This window comes from Syngnathus acus, chromosome 24 (assembly GCF_901709675.1).
Source record: "Syngnathus acus chromosome 24, fSynAcu1.2, whole genome shotgun sequence".
Taxonomy (NCBI): Eukaryota; Metazoa; Chordata; class Actinopteri; order Syngnathiformes; family Syngnathidae; genus Syngnathus; species Syngnathus acus.
Genome location: NC_051108.1, coordinates 7870247 through 7884644, shown reverse-complemented (window position 1 = coordinate 7884644; position 14398 = coordinate 7870247). Strand labels below are relative to the sequence as shown.

General features: G+C 41.0%; 2 protein-coding genes and 1 long non-coding RNA gene across 3 annotated transcripts; 1 reads left to right on the top strand and 2 right to left on the bottom strand.

Annotated features, from left to right (window-relative positions):
* Positions 1-4515, bottom strand: rsph3 (radial spoke head 3). The gene is made up of 8 exons (XM_037244816.1): positions 4305-4515; positions 3755-3836; positions 3399-3540; positions 3166-3311; positions 2216-2419; positions 1330-1492; positions 1170-1256; positions 1-1017 (listed from the first exon to the last, which is right to left on the bottom strand). The coding sequence occupies exons 1-8, from the start codon at positions 4412-4414 to the stop codon at positions 923-925; spliced, it is 1029 nt and encodes a 342-aa protein (XP_037100711.1). The 5' UTR covers positions 4415-4515; the 3' UTR covers positions 1-922.
* On the top strand, positions 587-3880 carry LOC119118074. Its single transcript, XR_005096645.1, has 2 exons — positions 587-724; positions 2252-3880. It is a non-coding gene; the product is annotated as an uncharacterized LOC119118074 (long non-coding RNA).
* Positions 4516-8770: 4255 nt separating the features above from the next.
* Positions 8771-13430, bottom strand: tagapb (T cell activation RhoGTPase activating protein b). Its single transcript, XM_037244807.1, has 11 exons — positions 13133-13430; positions 12647-12688; positions 12421-12505; positions 12292-12339; positions 11973-12036; positions 11562-11707; positions 11237-11398; positions 11009-11118; positions 10632-10818; positions 10471-10552; positions 8771-10401 (listed from the first exon to the last, which is right to left on the bottom strand). Exons 1-11 carry the CDS (start codon positions 13291-13293, stop codon positions 9332-9334), a joined length of 2157 nt encoding a protein of 718 aa, XP_037100702.1. The 5' UTR covers positions 13294-13430; the 3' UTR covers positions 8771-9331.
* Positions 13431-14398: the final 968 nt, after the last annotated feature.

Genomic DNA, 14398 nt, shown 5'->3' with positions numbered 1-14398 from the left:
TCGTTTAGTCGCCTTTCGCCCGAGAAGGGGATAATATTAGTCAGACCCCCGTGTAGTCACGGTACCTTCGTCGAGAGCGAACAAGAGTTGGAACAAGTTTGGGCCTCTTGGGTGTTACTGCAAGCCGTCTGAAGGGAACCTCTTTGCGCTAGTGCGGGTGACATTCATCGTCAACAATGAATGAGGTCCACGACTGACAAGCTCGCAATATCCGAGCAAAAGAAGCGCAGGAAACGACAAGGATTGGGTTTCAAAATAAATGTAAACGCCTATATCTAACATTTTGTAAATAGCCAATAAATGTAAGTGAATGCGATGATTATACACTAAGCGATTTTCTTACATGTTTCTTTCCACCAAATGAACAACTCTGCATGATTTGCATTGTCAATCCGTCGTCCAGTACTTTTATTGTGGTACGTAAATCCAAAAATACAGGAAGCTGTGTAATTTATGATAAATATAATTTAAAATCTTCAAGAAAGTGCTTGCCTTATCCAATGGGCATGGTCATGACAACTACGCCTATTTTTGCTTTGTTTCTTTACTTTTTTCTTTCTTTATTACGAACGATACTCCTCACGTCATTCATGCGTCATTATAGCTATATGATGTCAATGGACCTGTATTTGTTGGCATTATAGTATTAAATAAACCAGAATCATTCCCTTGTATTCTTTAACAGTTACAGGTTTTAATCCATATTGGTACGTTCACAACAAAGGTAGGTAGCACGACCTACATGTGTTACAACTGAGTTATTTTTATGCATGATTGGATTATGTTGCAATTTTAGAAGAGATCATTATGAAATATAAAGAAATATGATAAAACTTTGCAAGTAGGGGCTAGAACACTGCATGCCTAAGACAAAGTGTCTCTTTACGTTACATGTTAATCACAAACATGGTCATTATTATTTTTATTTTTTTAAGAATACAAGCCTCGACGTCTCTAGCCGTGATTCTAATTGTGTATAGAGAGGAAGTTTTTTCAGGGCCACATCATGGATGATTGCTGAAACGGACAAGAAAAGTTAATTATTGAATCACACAACTACACTAGGTGGCAGTGTAACCCTTTAAACGTTTAAGGTACATGCAAATGTTATGTTTAGGGTGGCAAGGTAAAGAAATGCAACTAGTCCAGATTTTTTGGGAAATACTTACTATCCAGTATTTGCCTTGCAGTATTTCTCTTTTCTAATTTGTTGTTCACCTCAGCCATTAGCCATGGGAAAAGGTTTCTCTCAATATCTGAAATTAAGCACACAGAACACTTTTAGAAGCTTCCATAAAATATGACCTCACTAGTGATGGTGTTATCCACCTTTCTCCACTCGGTCATAGAAGTAGCCGTTGATCCTGAGGGACTTAAAAACTGTTGGGACAAGATCAGCCAAGTACTGCTGGGTGTAGGCTTGTGCTGCAATCTTTTCCACAGTCTCTTTTTCCATCCTTAGTGCTTCCCTCTGTTGGGCAATACGGCGCTCCTGGAGAAAATGTTTTATTAGTACCAGCCAGCATTTTTTAAAATGTTTGCACTCATTGGGAATTACTGCTAGATTTCAAAAAAAAAAAATCTAACATCAGGAGAAAAAACATTTTCTGTGTAAACACATATCTAGCAGAATAGTGACTTTGCTGCAAATATTTTTGTTTTTGTTTCACATCTCACATTGCAACAGTGGTTTCATTCTCCAAAGTCGCTCAAATAACATTTAAGAATGCTTTTAATCACTCATACATAACGCTCATGAATTTAATACACATTTGAAAGCCACCACTCACCTTGACACCAAAGTCATTCTTCGCCCACTCTTAGCAGTTAGATTTCAAATATAAAACTGTCCATTGCTGACCTCTGCTGACTGTTTGGCTCATTGCCACTCCTCAACCACTTAAGTGAAGTAGAACAGCATCACACTTCGCGAGCCCTCCCAATAAAAGAAAACGTAACAAAACTTATAATTGGCATACTTTTCTAAACTTAGGAACAGGCTGCACAGTGATCTAGTGGTTAATGAGAGGTTCTGGGTTCGAATCTTGGTAACCTAGAATTCCTATTCTTAAATTTAAAATCTATTTTCTCAAGCTTTTGTCCTAAAAGCTTGAGAAAATAGATTTTAAATTTCTGAAATGTTTAAGTAGTCATTGAGAAATATATGCAAATTTCATTAAAGGTCTCAGGTAACAAACAAATCAAAAAGGCATACCTTTTCCTCCCTGTGGCGCCTCTCTCGCTCCTGTAGGCGCTGCAGCTCAGCCAACTCGGCATTGCGGAGCTCCTCAAAGGCCCTCTGCTGGGTCCTCAGACAGGCCAGCTCCTCCTCCTCCATCACCTCCAGCAGAGACTGCTCAATGGTCTTCCCCACCAGCACCTCCAGCAAGGGCTGCACTTCTCTGTCAAAGTCGAACAACTGCGGAAGACACTTAAAGCTGTTAAATGTAGAAATATAGTACAGGTTGCACCCTGCATGGTATATTGCTGCAAAGTCTAAATCTGATCTGGAGTACGTACACACGTGGGTAAGATTTTTGGTACCCTTCTGTCCCATTTAAATCTAAATTGAATCTGACAAAAGTAAGAAATTAAAATGGAATAAAAAATAACCAATGAAAACATGAAGACAATGAAGACATTGCTTTTCAACAAAATCATTAAAAAATGATTAAAAGCCTTCAGTTGATCTATGTATCACACTAAATATTGACTAGAGGAAGCAAAGGTGAGTCTCATGAGATTGGAAAGATAATTATAGACAAGAATAGGCTCATGATCTCCACAGCAGTTCCTTCTTTGACTACATAACAGAATAATTTAGGATCCATGGGACTATAGCCAGAAATGAGAAATTAAAGACAAATTGAAGAGACGGATAATATGAATAGGCTACCAACAGTTTTGTTAAGTGGGATTTAAGTAGTGTAACATCAAAGCAACGTGACAGAATAGAAGACGTTCAGATTAATGTGTTCCTTCTTGGCGTGTGTTGAAAACTGAAAACTGAGTTTATGCTGCGCATTGGGTTACTGCAGTGTTGCCGGGAGGAGTCTTTGAAAAGTAAAAACTTTGAATGTGATTTCAATCTAAAAAAATACCAGTACTTGTATTGCTCATGTTTGACATGAGAGATTGTGGAGAATTTTTTTTATGCGTGCGTACCTCCCCCTCTACTATTTGTGTTGCAACATCGTTGCCCGATTTGGCGGGTATAAAAAGCGGCGTTGCTGGTCTGTCCAGGAGAGGATCAGTTTGACACTCGATGTGTGAAACCTCAATGTTGTAGCTCAACTCTTCCAGATAAAGTTCTGAAAAGAAACAGAAATGTATATTCCCATCATGGACTGAGGAATGACTGACAAACGTGCTCCAAAGTTGATAGGAAAACAATTCACCCGTTTGCACAACATTGTGCGTTCTGCCTTGTACGGCCTCCGGAGTGGAAGACCGCAGCTGTTCCTTGGTTTTCTTTTTTTGAACTGTGGCCCTCCTTATTTCTTGGTGTCTTTGCATTTCAGCGAGGTCTTCCTGCACCATCTGTACATTTGCACAGGAAATAAGAATGTTGCACAAATCACTACCAAGGCAAATTCCTCGCTTCCCTCCACTGTGCTGTAAATGAGACCCCTGGGCCATACGTTCCTTTTGAATTCATGATAGGTCGGGAAAAGATGAGCTCCAATTTTGAGAACCACACCAAAATGTTTTTGTGCACCCCTATTTGTAAGTCCAATGTAATTTATATACTTACAGTTGATAGAAAGCGTTGGGCATAAGTGTTTCCCCTGATGACACGGCGATCATACATGATGTTTCCATAAGTACTGTGTGCCCTGTAGACAAAATGTAAATTAAAGGCTTGGCATGTTGTGTTATATCCCATGCTGCGGAAAGATTGTGTTATATCCCATGCTGTGGAAAGAGAGCATTAAAGAGAAAGAGCATTAAAGTCAAGAGTTCAACAATTCATGTAGTATAGACAAAGACGTGAAAGTAAGAATTCTAGTAATGATTAATTGGGTCAAAATATTCTCGAGGTATTGTAATAACACAAAATTAACACTGTTTATCAGCAGTTTGTTAGAATATACAATTTTCAAAATTTGCATTTGTCTTTTTTCCCACAAAAAAAGATCATTTTTATCGTTTCACGCATTAACTTGTTATAAATACCAGCAACAAAAGTGAGCGTAAAAGTTTGCATTTTTAAAAACATAATTTATCTCGTTTCACTATTTTTCATTAACAATACCAGCAACAAAAGTGAGCGCAAAAATTTGCATTTTTGAAAATATACATACTTTTCTGTCGGCTTTTCTCTGTATTTGGAGCGGTTCTCCACAGGCCTGGGCCGACTCGAGAAAGTGTACGTTGCCTTTGTGTCTTTCTGGCAATGTGAAACAAAAGACATTGTTTCAAACAAAAAAACGAAGTTAAATCTACTTGTTGCGTTTTATGCAATAATGCTTGCTCGATTGCGAGGACGTCAGCAGCAGCAACAAGCTACCTTAGTAACCGTAACCAAGGAAGTAAAAAATAACAACCGTAACCGCAAAGTGATGCTAGTGTCGTAATGAACGGTCAAGGAAAAGTCCGTGTTTATATGGCGCTAGGTTCCAACACCATGGACCACTTCATACTATTTTTAGCAAATTTGGCAGAAAGCTACAAATCCCTACGAAATTTCAAGATATTTTAGTAGGGTTTATATGTGTATATTTTGAACTCATTAATGATCACTCGGCCAAAATAATGTTAACTGGCATTAGTGGTAGTATGGATTTGAGCATTCTGCACACATTTGCACGTCTGTAGTTTAGTGTTGGCTCGTGAGTGAACGATTCGATCAAACAACGACTCCTTTCAGTGAACGAGAGTGAACGAATCACTTTAGGAAGTGATTCGTTCACTCTCTTTTTTTCCTCTCATATATAACTTCAACCAGTAGGTGTCAGTAATGCCCATTGAAGCTGGTGCTACCTCGCCGCAAAACAAAACGAAGAAGAAAATGATGTAACTTCCCGTTCACGAACGAGTCGTGAATTACATTTCCCGTTCACCAACGAACGAATCTGAGTGAACGAATCACTCCACTGAGTGAATCACTCACTGAGCGATTCGCATTTCCAGTTCACCGCGAGAACGGATCAGTGAGGGAACGAATCCTGGCTTTCCCGTTCGCGAACGAGTCAATGAGTGAAATGCCTTCTTGTGCATCAACGGATCAGTCAGTGAATATGTTGCGTCTCCTGGCGTGAACTATGGAAGACAGAATGTAGATTTACGATTTACTTATAGTAGGTTTTAAATAACGTGTATGCATATATATGCCTAAATGTTATCCAATATATCGACTGCAGTTCCACATTAGATTGCTGGTTTGAAATGTACTTTTCAGGGCTGTGGACTCGGACTCGGGGACTCGGACTCGGTCGGGCTCGGGCATTTTTTGCCGGACTCGGACTCGGTGCTGATTTTGACCGAGTCCACCGAGTCCGACAATAAAAAAAAATACGTTCAATTTTATTTTCATCATGCTGCTGAGAATGCGCGTCAGACACTAACAGCAATGCCAATCAGCCAAGTCAGCGTAGAGCGCCTGTTTTCCGGGCTCAAGTTTATCATGTCTGATCAGCGCGGCGCGATGAAGGCTGACTTGGTTGAGGCGATTTTGTTCCTAAGAACAAACTCAAGTCGTTGAATTGAAACTTGAAAGTATCTGTTTATTGTATTCGTTTATATGTTTAATAAAGACAAAGCCATCACAAAACTGTTGTAATTATTTAGATTTTGATCTAAATTAGCCTTGAATAAAGACTAAGCAGTCACATGAATTAACAGAAAAAATGGACAGCCGGACTCGGACTCGGTGGTCAAGAGGCCGGACTCGGACTCGGACTTGGTGCAAAAATCCGACCGAGTCCACAGCCCTGGACTACTTTTATTATCATTATTATTATTATTATTATTATTATTATAAACATTTATGTTATAACTTGTCTGGTGTTTTATTCCTTATTTTTATATTCGCCATTCAAAACATAAAAATCAGACATTTGGTTAACTGCTTTATATGACAATATGTATGTGTTTTACGTTGTTATATGAGTTGGTGTCCCCAAAATTAACAAATGTCGATATAACGGTTTTTTTTTCAACCTTTTATTCAGACACAAACATAAACACATTCGGTATAATAACACCATCAACTACTAGCCAACAAATACGAAATTAAAATATCAATGTCGGCATAACGTGTGTCGGCTGGCAATAGCATAGCAGCAGTGCTGTCTGTTACTCACTCACTCACTCACTCACTCACTCACTCACTCACTCACTCACTCACTCACTCACTCACTCACTCACTCGTGAAGACCAATCAGCAGCGCCAGCGAGCGTTAGATGGAGGAGGGACTTTACGAGTCAGTGACGTAACTTCCCGTTCACGAACGAGTCGTGAATTTATTATTATTATTAATAAACATTTATGTTAAAACTTATCTAGTTTTTTTATTCCTTGTTTTTATACTCGCCTATTAAAACATAAAAATCAGACATTTGGTTAACCGCTTTATATGACAATATGTATATGTGTTTTACGTTGTTGTATGAGTTGGTGCCCCTCAAAATAACAAATGTCGGCATAACGGGGTTTTTTCAGCCTTTTATTAAAACGCAAACACATTCGGTATAATAACACCATCAACTACAAGCCAACAAATACAAAATTAAAACATCAATGTCGGCATAACGTGTGTCGGCAGTAAATGGTTTTGTAAATGTCTGTCACTCACTCGTGCAGACCAATCAGCAGCGCCAGCAAGCGTTAGATGGAGGAGGGACCCAGAGGCGTAGCCAAGCCGGGGCGAGCCGGGGCGGCGCCCCGGTTAGGACTCCCTGCGCCCCGGTTGAAAAAAATCGAGCTTTTTCGATTCTTCATTTTCATGCCGTTTTTTTCTTTCGGTCTTGCGCAAATGTGCTTGCGCTATTCTATGTGCGCGATGTTATCCATTCACCGTTTGCCTCCCGGACCCGGATGTTGTTTTAGCGATCAGCGAACGGTGTGGGTGATGTTCGATTTTCTTTCCTGTGGGCGTGCGCCCCTACTGGAAAAATTCCTGGCTACGCCTCTGGAGGCACCTTACGAGTCAGTGACGTAACTTCCCGTTCACCAACGAACGAATCTGTGAGTGATTCACTCAGTGAGTGATTCACTCACGAATCACTCAGTGAGTGAATCATTGAACGATTCGTTTGAACGACTCTTTTGAGTGAACTGATTCTAAAGATCCAGTTCACCTAAAATAACTGGAATGCACATCACTACTGTAGTTGTTACATAACCAGCCGTTCCAATAATCACAGTTATGTAATATTTCTATCGAAGCAAGCACAATATTCACACCATTCACAAATAGCCAAACACAGCAGGTCACCTTGTTAGGGCCATGTGTTTTGGTCAACATTGAAAGAAATCATACATTTGTGCTCAGATGAGTGCCTTCATTTCTGTCACATTGTTTATGCTTGAACAGGCACTTATTAAGCTGCATTGATGGCTAAATGTCTGGTATGCCCTTGTCTCATTAGTCTGCCATTGAGATTATGCAAAAGACAGGGCATGGTCCACACAATCATTTTTTTTCCCGTACTCGCAGCATCCTCTTTGTATGTACTCCAGACATCCATCTCACAAAATCAAAAGGCACAATTGAGTCATTTATTTAAATTAATGTTCATGCATTCACGACCCTACTCAATGTGTTAAAAGGGAACATATGGCAAAATCACTTATTTGCTTTACTTGCGCTATGGAGTATTTCAGGTGTGAAAATGCACAAATCTTCACCTGTTTATTTCTTGATTAGTAAATAATTCACCTTTTAACAAACCTACACCAAAATTCTCTGTCTATCGTACAGATTTACAAAAATGAATACTACCAATAAATGTGCCATATGTACACATATGCTCTCAGTGAAACGGAACAGAATGTACAATGTACCGAGAATGACAATTCTAGTTGGCTAACAAGCTCACTGTGCCAGTCAAGCGTTGATGTGCTATCATATAATGCTGTTAGTACACAGACACTTGAGCAGCTGAGTCATGAGCACTACCTTTCTATTTAACAGTTTTCCATCAGTGGAAAACTTTTATTTGTTTCAAATAGGGAGTTACAATGCAGGAATGCGTTTTTAGTGTTCAGCATAAAGTTAGCTTATTTTGCTGCATAGCTTTACTATACAGTTGGTGTAATAAGCCTAAATATGAAATGCAATCTTTTAGATGTCAATGATAATCAGTTTATCTTGAATTAAAGCGATTTGCTGTTATCAAACACGGAAGGAAGCTCATTTGAGGTCATAAGGAGAAACAACAATTCAGAGAAAAACCAAATCTGTCCATGTGACCCTCTCTGGTTTCCTTCTTTTTGATCGTATGCGTCAGAACACAGCGTTCTCAATTACTCCTGTTGCATAACCTACATAGTAAAGGGAAGTTGATCTTGACACTAGTTTTTCAAACATAAAAGTTTGACAAAATTCCCCTGTCTTATCTACTCCCTGCTGCTGTAATCCATGCTGCTCAGTCTTTCATTCAATGTAGTGGAATAAAAAGTCCATCACAACAAGCAAGCAACAAAACATACTTGACTCTCTACTCTATTTATAAAAAGTTCAAAGGTTTATGGCCATTATTGTAGTGTTGTTTAGCATTGCAAAAATAACCATACATGATCATTTGTTATACAAGTACATAACAGTTCACTTTTGTGTATGGCTGGCAAGAAGATGGACAATGTTAACACACTATTTGTGGTGGCCAAAGACTTTTGCACATGCGACACTAAATATTACAGCCAAAACAAAAAGACATTCTTTCATAGCTTCATTTTAGCTAAAAGTACTAAATATCTACAAATAAAGTTGTATTTTATAATAGTACTACTCAGGTATGGCATGTACATTTATACATGTGGTATTCATATACCAGTAGAACATAGCTGAAATTCAAAATAAACGTCTTGCATAGTGCATGCAATTCTCCAGCTGAGTGTCACCGGAGATAGAAATAATGAAATGTTCCTTTTGAAAAACTGGAGCCTGGAAACACAGTCCCTTGGTCATGAGGTTGTCGAGTTATGTCATAGTACAAAATGAATGACCGTAGGAGAGCAATTGGGGCGCCATGTCCTGCTAAGGCCCAATTATCAGGAGGCAATCCAATTCCGGACAAAAGCAGGACAAATGACCCTGGAACCACAGGTTTTGTGCCTTGGAGAAATGCGTAAGAAGTCATTTCTGTGTGTCCGTTTGATGGTTGCTCAAACGTAGGACTCTTTAGCATATGGAAATTCCTCAAACACAGATTGGCTCTGTGACACGGCCTCGTGTCGACCAGACACTGACTCGGACATGGCCCTCTGTCGGAAGACCGGCTTGTGCTCAACACTATCTAGCGCCTCTTGCGTGTAATGGAGGTCAAGGTACCTCTGTTGGAAGGAATAATTCTCAAAAGATGGGCAGGACCTCCGCTCCAGAGCAATGGCGTCATACACAGTCATGGAAGCGTACTCCGGTGCAAGAGGCACGCTGTGCACCGCCTGCTCGTACGGGGGCGGCCTGCAGGGCAGCCTACTGTCTACCTGCCTGAAAACCTCAATGGCTGACAGCGGTCGGCGCTTGGGCTGGGCCGGAGAGAGCGCTTCACTTTGAGAGTCCTCTTGAAGTGGTTCACAAACCTTGTCATTGTGGCGTTCCTTCTTCAGACTGTGCCTGCCAAAGCCTAAGCTCCTTGTGCGCAGCAGGACCTTACAGGCGGCTCTCAATGAGCTTGAACGCTTCATCTCATCTGAATTCAAACCGGTTAAGTCCTGTTGAAGCCTAGGAGGTGCCACCTCGCTGTGGTTTGTTCTCCTTGAGCATGGGGGCGAGCCCGCTGGGGAGCTGGTGAATACCGAGCCCTCGGATTGGTGGGAGGCAGCGCTCTCCAGGGAAGAGCTCGAGCAACCCATCCTTTGATTCCCTATGTAGCTAAACCGGTCTAAGTTGGAGCAGCTGCTCAGTTTTGACAAAGACGACCCAGGTCGCTGCCAGAAGGAACCCTCAGAGATCTGCTTTTTCAAAGACTGCTCCACAAAGTTCTCAACAGAGCAGTCATCGTGACTCCGGGAATGGCCACAGAGGTTCACCTCGTCCACAAAGGGAAGGATGATGGGCTCGGAGCAGCGACGGGTCACGGCAGGCTTGGAATTGAAGACGACGTCGGATGAGCATGTTGAAATTGTGACGCTGAGGCTGAGGGAGGGGGACGATCCGCTTCTCCCGACCTCACCGTCTCCGTCCGGATCGGTACTGTCGTACGCCGAGTCATGGTGCTGGGAGGATACCGAGTCTGCAAGACAAATGATTCATTAATGATTGTGCAGCTCTGCGAATACCTGAGAACTCATTTTTCGCGTACCTTCATCAGTATCCAGGAGGTGCGGGATATTATCTCCGAGGATCTCACAATGTTCAATCAGGAACTGAGTGAGCTTTGTGACCTGCAGCATAAAAAAAAAAATCTAAATATTGCAACATGTCAAGGTTTCCTGTACCGAAGAACATGACGCACATTTCTACCTTTTTCATCGTCTCCTTCTGATCATCTAGCGGGATGACCTCCATCTGCAGCAAGGTCGGCGCGATGCACACCGCCAGGTTGTAGGCGTCCATCTTGTTGTGCTCAACATTGTCAAGGATGTGATGGAGGACGCAGACGAGGTGCTGCAGGAGGAGTTTGTTGGGCCTGGGGAGTTTGTCTCCCACACTGATAAGAGGAAGGAGGGTGAGGTGGGGGGGCGACAGTAAACTTTTTTTTTTTTAAACTCAGAAAAGAGAAGTGGTTTTGAGTTTAGGGCTAACCAATGCTAACAAATTAAATGTCATTTACTACCTTTCTTGAATACGTCATTATTCACAGAGAGTAATGATGATGTCACTGAGACTCATTGGCCCACCTTCTGAGCTCGTGTTCTCTCTGCTGGCTATCTTCCATCTCCAGAGCAGTCATCCAATCTTTGTAAAGGTTACACACCAGCAGGCTCCTGGGAAGTTCTTTTAAAAAACTCTAATTAAAATAATAATAGGCAAAATTTAGACTTAAGTGCTACACATTGTACCTGCAGAAAAGAAAGCACAATCATGTCCATATTGAGTAAGTTAATGTAACCAGAAGAGGGTCATACTTTGAGCAGCCCGACCAGCAGAGCAACAGGTTGTGCCTTCATGTCCACTTCCAGGCCGTTGTTGAGCCTTTCTCTGAGCTCCCTCATGTTCTTGTTGTTGCACGGCTTCCGAAACACTCCCTCTGTGGACGGCCCCCTTTTCCTCAGCAACACCAGTATCTCCTGGTCGGAGGAATCAAGCTTTTATTACCATGTCAACATTGTTGTGTGATTGGGAATGGAATTTTAAAAGCTAAAGTGTACAATAATTGTGCTTAGATGATTTCTTGTGATAATTAAGCGACAACATCTTAATTACATGAAAGGGATCAAATGAATGACTTACTGTGATGGGTTTAGGGAGAGAGTTGTCATCTGGGCACACTTTGCAGAGGGGCCGTCCAAAAAGCTGAGTCTTGGCGTCCGCTTGAGCTGCTCTGCTGATGAAACTGGAGCCCTTCCTCAGCTTCCTCACTAAGTTCCATTTCGTTTCTGCTGGGATCAATAACGTTCCATCCATCAGCTCGACAAAGGTACGCATTTTACTGAAACTCAACTCATTCTAAACGTGTCGTGTGCAAGGAGTTCCAAAGTGACAGAGAGTCTTTACACTTGTCTATTTCCTCCCTCTGTGCATGTGGTTTTCAACTTTGCTTTTGTGCCACGGCACATCTGGCACTCGCTGTGGGGCCCCACCCTTTTGCACACTTGCCATTGAGGAACATTTAAAAAAAAAAGGAAGTTGATCTCAACTCACCAAGCGTCTGCATCAGCTTGTCCTCTTGGTTATTCAGCAATTGGGACGAACTATTTACATCTCCCTGGCAACAAAATAAAACCGTTATTGAGGATGAAAGAGGAACATGGAAATGCAAATAGGGTGGCAGAAGGAAGGCTTATTCCTTACCAACCTACCACAGTGCCGATGAGAACTCATCGACTCAAAATATGACAAAATTTTAAGTTCCACATAGTTTAAAAAAAAATGTTTTGAGATTTGTTTTATATCTTTAATGTATGTAATTAATTCAGGTTCCTAAAATGGTTAAAAATGTTACATTTATTTTGCAACTTACATCAAAGTTTTCAAACTGCTCCATGCCACCTCCAATGAGAGTTTTAGTCTAAATGATAGACAGAGAAATAATCGGTCAGAATTTTTAAGCTAACCCTTTCTATTCTGTACCAACTGTAGCAGTACTTACTGCAGTGATGCCACCTAACACCTTCATGAGGATGTCCGGACATGAGGAGGCACAACCAGCCCTGGCTCTTGCCGCTTGGATTTTACTGCAAAATTTCACTTTTTATTTAACACATTAAATACATTTCAGGACCACTTGAGCAACCTAACCTAAGTTGATTCACAATCCTGCTGGAGTCCATGTAAGCTTTTATGTAAGCACCCAAAACAAAACAGCATCAACCAACCTGTGGAGGGTATCACACCAGTCTGCCTTCACATCAGGAGAACTGCAAGGCAAATCACAACATGAATCCACAGCATGAGAATCAAATGAGCAATGAGATCACGCGAGCTGTCACGGAGTTCTTTTGATTAAGTGGAAAGTGTAACTCAAGTCAGTCATGGGAACAGGAAGCTGCGTCACGGCGACCCCCAACCAAACAACTTCCACTTCCCCACCTTCCTTGCAGCTTATCTGTGGAAAGTGAAAGGTGCCCACACTTTTCGAACTGTGGGCTCGAACCCACGTTAGCTACATAATTGACGTAGTGGAGTATATCATGCAATGTTGACTTTTTGTTCTTTGTAAAAGTGAGGTCTAACCATTCCTATTTTGCAACATGTTGTCTTGTGATCATCGAGTAAACTTTCTCTTTGCTATTTCCCTATTTTTATGAAGGCCGCAGATCAGGTGAGTGCTTACTATTAGCCGTTGCTGAGTGTCAACTCACCAAAAAGACACTAGACAAAAAGTAAGGGCCCAGGCTAAGGCAAGGGTCACGCCGAGATCCGCATCCTCCTCTGTCCCCTCATCATCCTCTGCCTCATCTTGGAAATTGTGAAGCCAGATGTCCTCCAGTATCACTCGATGCTTGAGGCGATAGCTGGACATCGACCTGCAAACGAGCAGAAGAGAACATTTGCTGCAATTTTCCAAAATCAATAAGCTCTGAATATCCACAAGGGCGTTTCACAATACAAGTTGTCAACAACAGAAACATCTCAACATGTCAATTTACAGTAATTACTGTGCGCCATGATATGCGTCCCTACTGGAACAGTGGGAAGACTGCGGTAGAGAATTGTATGCAACTTGCCTCCCACTTTGGAACTTCAAAACTTTCTTCCACTTTGACTCAGGCATGAAACTGTTGATACCCACTCTATTTGTGTATTTACTCACAATTATTATTTTTTAAACCTGGAAAGCAACCCTTTTTGATATTATAACAGAATCAAGAACACTAAAAAGACATTCTGTTATTTAGTAAGAAAACAAAGTTTCTCCTATGTAAGGGGTTTCTGTTGAGTTGAGTCACGGTGACTAAATAAAGGCGGTTGGTCTACGTGGAGATTCCCTAGCAGTCTGCATATAAAGTCTAAAAACACCCAATTTGCCTTTACTTCCCCTTTTACACACCTATTCTGATACTCCTTTAAACATAAGATGACAGTAAAAAATGATATATAGTATTTTTTTTTCATTAGGAAATCTTCTTTGTATGGTAGAAATGTTCAACAAATGTAGGTATCCTGACGGAGTGTTGGAATTTGACAAACCAGTTATATGTTATTCTATTTATTATAGAGTAGATGGAAATCATATTGCCAATAATTAAGCTGAAACAATTTAGAACATTATTCGTATGAGACAATTTTGAGGAAGTCTGTAGTACCATTCTAAAGTATCCAGGAAATTTCTATATGTATAATCTATTTGTAGTCAACTATAAACTTAGAAATTGGGATGTGCATAAACTGAAAAAGAGTATGAATCATTTTGGAAAATATGTGGTGGTGGGAGTGGTTTGGATTGGTGGTTTAGTGGTTCGGAGTCCAATTATGTAAGAGTCTGTGTCGATTCCAAGCTAAAATTGCTCTTTTGCGGGTTGATTTTTGGAGTATGTGAGTGATGGGTAATGAAGTAAACCGATGTTGTGGGTACAATTGTGTGACCTTTGACCCTGCATGTGTAACTACAGCAGGAATTTCATATC